Source organism: Hylobates moloch, unplaced genomic scaffold, assembly GCF_009828535.3.
Source record: "Hylobates moloch isolate HMO894 unplaced genomic scaffold, HMol_V3 SCAFFOLD_13, whole genome shotgun sequence".
NCBI lineage: Eukaryota > Metazoa > Chordata > Mammalia > Primates > Hylobatidae > Hylobates > Hylobates moloch.
In genome coordinates this window covers 17502217-17510006 of record NW_026652288.1, presented here as the reverse complement: position 1 = coordinate 17510006, position 7790 = coordinate 17502217, and the positions used below count along the sequence as shown (strand labels likewise).

The 7790-nt window shown below is 42.5% G+C and overlaps 1 protein-coding gene across 2 annotated transcripts in view; it reads right to left on the bottom strand.

Annotated features, from left to right (window-relative positions):
* Nucleotides 1-1559: 1559 nt before the first annotated feature.
* Nucleotides 1560-7790, bottom strand: part of KCNS3 (potassium voltage-gated channel modifier subfamily S member 3) — a 55333-nt gene continuing 49102 nt past the window's right edge. Inside the window, exon 3 of one of the 2 annotated variants that reach the window (XM_032172288.2) lies at nucleotides 1560-3570. In XM_032172288.2, the coding sequence (XP_032028179.1) occupies nucleotides 2036-3511 (1476 nt within the window). In that variant the 5' untranslated portion in view covers nucleotides 3512-3570 and the 3' untranslated portion in view covers nucleotides 1560-2035. The remainder of the gene's footprint in view (nucleotides 3571-7790) is intronic. The other variant, XM_058426685.1, reaches the window with a different exon arrangement.

Genomic DNA, 7790 nt, shown 5'->3' with positions numbered 1-7790 from the left:
CGGTCATGCAGTGTCCTCAGGGACAAACCCTCAGAGCCTATTCCAGCTTCGAGGGGCATTCTAGAAAACTGTCTCTGTAAATAAGTGTATCTGATGTCTGGATTAGGAAAGCAAAGATACATAAGCTAGCATTTCCCCCTTTCAGCTCACATCCTCAAAACGTGAAAGTCTGACAGTGTTTGTGGCTCTTTGTCCCTTCAGATGCACTGTTCTGATGTTTCCTTAAATCCACTCCCTAACACGACAGAGCAGGGGGCAGTGAAAAGCACAGGCCCTAGAGTCAGCCTCCTGGGTCCAGAGCCCAACCCCACTGCTGACTCTTGAACTTCCACAAGCCACTTTCCCTGCAAACCTTAGTTTCCTCATCTTAAAATGGGAACAGTAACAAACTTTTGCTTCAAGGGATGTTGTAATAAATAAATGCAATTATACAGTTAGCTTATTATTATATTATTATTGCTGTTCTTGTTCCTACTACTACTACTGTTACTATTATTACATAAGCAGTCTTCAGTTACTTCATCACTAATTAGAAAATCTTTGATAAAACAAGATCCCAAATTCTATTGCTGTGCCTCAAAACTATACTTACTCCAATATCAAAAATGCATTTTGGAGAAAATATTTTTTTTAGTGAGCAGGGGTAACACACATGCATGTAATAAACCTCCAGATTTAAAAGTGGCCATAAACCCTGTTTAGTTATATCCGTCTCAGAAGCCATAAAAACCTTAAGAGGAGTGATGAGTCAAAGAGTTACCTATATCTGATAACGCCCTTCTTTCAATGAAATGCCTCTACAAACATAACAAATCCATGTGACTCTTTCACTGGAAAGACTTCAGGTAAAGAATCCATAACCAGCCCCTGGTGGCATGCGTGAGAGTCTCCACACATCTCCAAAATTAACACTTTAGCTAAATTCTCTCCACATGGGATAGAATTGCTCTGCCACTGTCTGAAAATGCATATGTATGTCTTCTTTCTTTGTGAGAAGTTTCTACATGAGATGCAGAAATTACCATCTCTACAGCTATTGGAAAATGTTGGCTCATTTTATAGCTGCTGGCATAGCTTTTTCCAGAGATTTAAGTTTCACTCCTCTGTGTTTGTACAACATTTCTCCCTTCTTCCATTCACTGAAAGTATCCCTGCCTGTGAATGTGTAGGTTTACTCTGCTCTGCAATATTTTTTAGGTAGTGAGATTTTGTCCTAGCAGTATAAATTATTATAAAATTCAAAATAAATACTGAAAAATATCTGTAAGAGTACACGCTTCATTCATATATGCCAATTTTGAGTGTGTCCCAAACACCTACATGTTTAATCAGTTTATGCTGGACAGCGTAATTTAGTCATGGACATGTTCTTCTATCTGCCAACTACCATCAAGTCTACTGAAAAAAGAGCTAGCATATGCCTGGTACATACCCAAAATTCAAAAGCATAAAGAAAAGAAGGGCTCTTGGTACTCCAAAAAGAAAATTTTTCTTCCAAACCAATCCTGAACATACTAAAATGTAGTTACTCAACGTAAAAACATACAACCAAGACATTCTCCATACTGAACTAGGAAGTTTATTAGGCTCCTAGTTTCCATGTTTAGAACATGAGCATGGATTTACATGCATTGTCTCATTTGGTGGATCTTACATGCATGTCATCTCAGTCAGCTGGACCTTTGATTCTACTTGTCAGTAATTTAAAGTTAGCTCAATGTGAGTAAATGACAAACACAGAATGATGCATAACCTGTAGCCACAAACCCCACCCAATACCATTTATCTTATATTCTAAAACCATATCACAATTCTCTCCTGTAAAAAATAAATTTCAGAACAAGGCATTTAATTGACCTCACAGAGAAAAATAAAGACAATTCTATCATTTCAGAATTCAGCAATGAATGTCCAACTATGGCTGAAAGGTACACCCTGAGAATTAAATGATTTTAACGAACCCATTGAGGTTTATAAAGCTGTGTTAACCTAATGTCGGGAAAGGATAAGAGAAACAGGCACAAACACCCCCCGCTCATTTTGCTGTGCAATTCTCCAAGGAGGTGGTGTTACAAATGTCCTCATTGTCTTCAATGCTTGAAGCATCTGTGGAGTCAGGATCGCTCACCACAATGCCTACAGAAGAGAGACTGGTAATGAAGGCGTGCATCCGCTGTGCATAAATATCCCTAATGTTAAAGTAAGGTAGCTCATGACACTTCTCTGGTGCATCCTCACTGCACTGGTCCACATCAATGTCCTTTTGCTTCTGGTAGTACTTGGAAAACTTGTTGAAGATGATGGTGATGGGAAGGGCCACCACCAAGATGCCACAGATGATGCATATGCTGGCGATGAGCTTCCCCGCCAAGGTGACTGGGTGGGTGTCTCCATAGCCCACGGTTGTCATGCTGATGGTGGCCCACCACCAGCAGATGGGGATGCTGGTGAGGCTGGATGTGTGGTCATCTTTCTCCACGGAGTAGATAAGCACAGAGAAAATGGAAATGCCCACAGAGAGGAAGAGAAGCAGAAGCCCAACTTCATGGTAGCTGTGTCTCAGTGTGGCACCTAGAGACCGAAGTCCTACCGAGTGCCGGGCAAGCTTTAGAATTCGGAAAATCCTCATAAGCCGTAGGATCTGGACCACCTTGCCCATGTTCTCAATATCCTCACTCTCTTCCTCCTTGGTGTCTACAGCCAACGTGGCATAGAAGGGAATAATGGAGACAAAGTCAATGATGTTCAGTGGGTTTTTCCAGAATTTCTTTTGACAAGGAGCAGCAGCCAGCCGGATAGCAAGCTCCCCGGTGAACCAGGCAATGCACGCGATCTCCACTCCTTCCAGCACCGGATCATCCACTTCTCCATCCTCATTCTGGAACTCCGACATGCTGTGAACGCACATGGCCACGATGGAGGCCAGCACCACGCTCAAGGAGGAGATAGCGATAAGCTTAGCAGACAGGCAGTACGCTGGGTTCTCCATTCTAATCCAGATTTTCTTCCGGAGTTGACCAAATCGCAGTGTGTCAAACTTCTCCAGCTCTTTCTCAAACAGAGACGACTCTTCAAACGAGGAGTCGGTACTCACATCATGGCTTTTCTGGTCCCAGTCCTTCTCGTGGTTTTCCTCCTTGCGTTCCTGGTAGCGATTGCTGCAGCAAGAATCAATGAAGAGCTCATTGATGCCCCAGTACTCAATCTCCTGGCAGAATGAGAACACGCACAGCTCCTCCATGACGTGCAGCTTCCCCGTGTAATAAAAATTCAAAACATATCTGAACAAGGAGGGATTCCGATCAAAGTAGTATTCCTTATCGGCCACACTGTAATCATCACACAGCTCCAGAATGGCCTCTTCAGAATGGCAAGCAAGCAGCTTCCCCAGTCTGGTGTGAGGAAACCGCAGGAGGGTGCTTTGGTCAACAGACTGCTTAAAGCCCCCCACATTCAGGTTGACGAGTTCCTCGTCTTGTCCAGGGCGATGGAAAAACTCACCAAACACCATGGTGGATACAGAAGGCAGAGTGCTGGCTGGCAAGGGAGACGAGGAAGATCAGGCTGCACCTGGAAAGAGCACAAGATGATATTAGCACTCTGTCCTGCCGTGCCCGGCCAAGCTTATTTTTAATCTGCCCTTTCCAGGATGATGGGCTACATTAAAAGCAAAGCAGGAAATGCAATAAAAATGAATACATTATTATGCATTTGATCAGAAGAAAATTAACACAAAACAGATTTTTCTCAAAAAAAACTTAGGATTTTGGGAACCCATTTTCTTTAGGAAAGAGGAAAGATGGCAATATAATTTGTATGAACCCTAATTGCCATTTCTCTGTGTATTAAGCATTCAAACTGTACCTCCCAACCTTGCCCCCAAAAATACAATGCAATTTAGATCACTTACATAATATAAGCATCTCCAGAGATTCAAGCACAGGCTCTTCATGTTTGGGAAACTCAATTCAGACATGACAGGCTAGTTGCTGCCAGGCTTGAAGCTCCTCCCTTCCCATCCCTAGAGCTTGGTCATGCCCCCAACACACACATCACAGGGGGCTCAGCCCAGCACTTAGAAAGGATGTGAGTTTCCCTTTGCATACCAATGTTTTACTCCTTTAAGAGAAAGCCCTACTCCCTATGTTTGGACGTGGACAATCAAGAGGATATAATTATCTCCCTGTGATTAAGTACCTTATATCTTACAGGTATCATTACACTTCATGGGATGGTGTTTCAGGAACATCCATATGAAAAGAACTTGACTTGGGAAAACCTCTTTATGGTAATTGCACTATCAGTTTCCTGACACAAACGCGCTCCACTCCCACCTCCTCCTTCCCCTCACAGACAGTCCCCACGTGGCCCTAATCTATAATTATCTTTCCATAGATTGTCTATACTGGCTGAGCACGTGGCCTGTTTTTAGTTCTGACACTAATCAGGATACATGAGGTCCATTTCTCACAGAGAAAATAACAGCTTTTGATCCTCACCCAATGCAATGATGCCTCCTCAGAACAGATGATACAAATAAAAGGAGACTGTCATATACTGAGTCCCCACCTGATACTACTGGAGGCCTTTACACATTAATGTCATTCAGTCCTTCCAACACTATATGGTAGCTGGATAGAAAAATGGCTCTTAGCCTCCCTAGGTACATAATAGGTAAAAGGTGGAGCCAAGATTTAAACCCAGGTTGAATTAATTCCAAAGTCCATGTTCTCTCCACTACATAGACTTCCCCCGCCTTCTTCCTTTTTATAATCTAATAATCCAATGTCAGGCATGCTATGCGAGAGGTCAGTCAAGCATCTTTGGGATTACTGAGAAACAAGCAGTGACCTTAGCTGGAGAAGCTTCATAGCAGAGGTTATATGCAGCTCAAAGGTTCAAGTGGAGTCCACCTAATATGGTTTGGCTCTGTGTCCCCACCTAAATCTCATGTTGAATTGTGATCCTGCGTGTTGGAGGTGGAGCCTAGTGGGAAGTGATTGGATCATGGGGTTGGTTTCTAATGGCTTAGCATCATCCTCCAAGTACTGTCTCGTGATAGAGTTCTCATGAGATCTGGCTCTTTCAAAGTGTGTAGCATCTCCCCCTTCACTCTCTCTCTCCTGCTCTGCCATGTAAGACATGCTGGCTTCCCTTTCGCCTGCTGCCAGGATTGTAAATTTCCTGCGGCCTCCCCAGCCATGCCTCCTGTACAGCCTGCAGAACTGTAAGTCAATTAAATCTTTATAAATTACCCAGTCTCAGGTAGTTCTTTATAGCAATGTGAGAACAGACTAACACACCACCAAACTGAAAGGAAAAGGACATTCCCACCAGAGGCATCAAAGGGTAGACAGAAGCCAAATTGTGGAGGACCCTGCATAATAATCTGGACTTTATTCTGTCAGCAAGACCACTAAAGGGTCTTAATCAACAAGTAGACATAGCTAGGTTTGTGACTGTGACTTACAAAGCCGCCAATGACAGCAGCGTGAAAGCTGCATGGGGCAAAAGCTGGGCTCAAGAAGACAGGGCTGCAATAGAACAGGTTAGGGGTGGCAAGGACATGGACACACACAGTGGCAGTGCATATAAGGAGGAAGTGATAAACTCAGAAGAAGTTTATAAGATAGAATCTACAGGATTTGGTAACTGATTGGGAAAAAAAAGGGACAAGGAAGCAGAAAGGCCAAAAGACGATGTGTTTTCTAGTCTGTAAAAGTGGGCAGACAGTAACACCATTAAACGGAGCAGAAAGGTCAGAAAGGAATCTCTTCCCCCTTATGTTTATGGAAAGGCAAGGTTGTCTGCAAGACAACAAACTCCTCCTCTGAAAAAAAAGAAAGGAAATAATAAAGATTAACAGGCAAATAAATAAATGGAGAATAAAATTAAAAATAGAAAAAAATCAACAAAGCCATTGGTCATTTAAAACAATCAACAAAATTGACAAATCTTTAACTAGGCTAACCAAGAAAAAATGAAAGTACTTTGGGAGGCCAAGACAGATGGATCATTTGAGGCCAGGAGTTCAAGACCAGCCTGGTGAACATGGCAAAACCCCATCTCTACAAAAAATACAAAAATTAGCTGGGCATGGTGTCATGCACGTCTAGTCTCAGCTACTCGAGAGGCTGAGGCATGAGAATCACTTGAACCCAAGAGGGGGAGGCTGCAGTGAGCTGAGATTGCACTACTGCACTCCATCCTTGGTGACAGAGTCAGACCCTGTCTCAAAACTTAAACAAAACAAAGGAAAATTTAAAAAAATGAGAGAAGATTCAAATTAGCAAAATCAACAATGAAAGAACAATACCACTATTGACCTTATAAAATGAAAATAACCATAAAGGAATACTATGAACAATCATATGTCCACAAATTAGATAACCTAGACAAAGTGTACAAATTGCTAGTGTCGACAAAGAGTCAAACTCTGTAAAATATTTAAAGAGATTTATTTTAAGTCAAATATGAGTGACCAATGGCCTGTGACATAGCCCTCAGGATATCCTGAGAACATGCACCCATGGTTGTTGGCGTACAACTTGGCTATATACATTTTAGGGAGACACAAGAAATCAATCAATATATGTAAAATGTACATTGGTTCTGTCCAGAAAGCCCAGAAAACTGGCAGCTGAGGTGGGGGGCTTCCAGGCCACAGGTAGATTCAAAGATTTCCTGACTGGCAATTGGTTGAAAGAGTTAAGTTATTGTCTGAAATGGTTGAGCTTTGTATTTCCACCCAAATCTCATCTCCAATTGTGATCCCCAAGCGTCAAGAAAGAGAACTGGTGGGAGGTGATTGGATCATGGGGTTGGTTTCCCCATGCTGTTCTTGTAGTAGTGAATGAGTTCTCACAAGATCTGATGGTTTTATTGGGGGCTCTTCCCCCTTCGCTCATCTCTCATCTGCCGCCATGGAAGACATGCCTGTTCCCCTTCTACCAGGATTGTAAGTTTCCTGAGGCTTCCTCAGCTCTGCAGAACTGTGAGTCAATTAAACGTCTTTTCTTTATAAATTACCCAGTCTTGTGTATGTCTTTATAGCAGTATGGAAATTGACTAATACTATAAATTGGTACCACAGAGAGTGGGGTACTGCTATAATAATACCCCAAAATGTGGAAGCAAATTTGGAACTGGGTAACAGGCAGAGGCTGGAAGAGTTTGGAGGATTCCAAAGAAGACAGGAAGATGTGGAAAAGTTTGGAACTTCCCAGAGACTTGTTGAGTGGTTTTGGCCAAAATGCTGGTAGTGATATGGACAATGAGCCCAGGCTGAAGTGGTCTCAGATGGAGATGAAAAACTTATTGGGACCCGGAACAAACACTCATTCTTACTATGCTTTAGCAAAGAGACTAGGGGCATTTTCCCCCTGCTGTAGAGATATGTAGAACTTTGAACTTGAGAGAGATGATTTAGGGTATCTGGTGAAGAAATTTCTAAGCAACAAAGTGTCCAAGATGTGACCTAGGTGCTCTTAAAAGCATTCCATTTTATGCATTCACAAAAGATCATTTGAAATAGGAATTTTTGTTTAAAAGGGAAGCAGAGCATAAAGGTTTGGGAAATTTAGAGCCTGATGATGCGATAGAAAAGAAAAACCCATTTTCTGAGGAGAAATTCAAGCTGGCTGCAGAAATTTGCATAAGTAACCAGGAGCTGAATGTTAACTGCCAAGACAATGGGGAAAATTTCTCCAGGGGATGTCAGAGGTCTTGGCAACAGCCCCTTTCATCACAGGCCTAGAAGCCTGGAGGAAAAATGGTTTTATGGGCTAGAC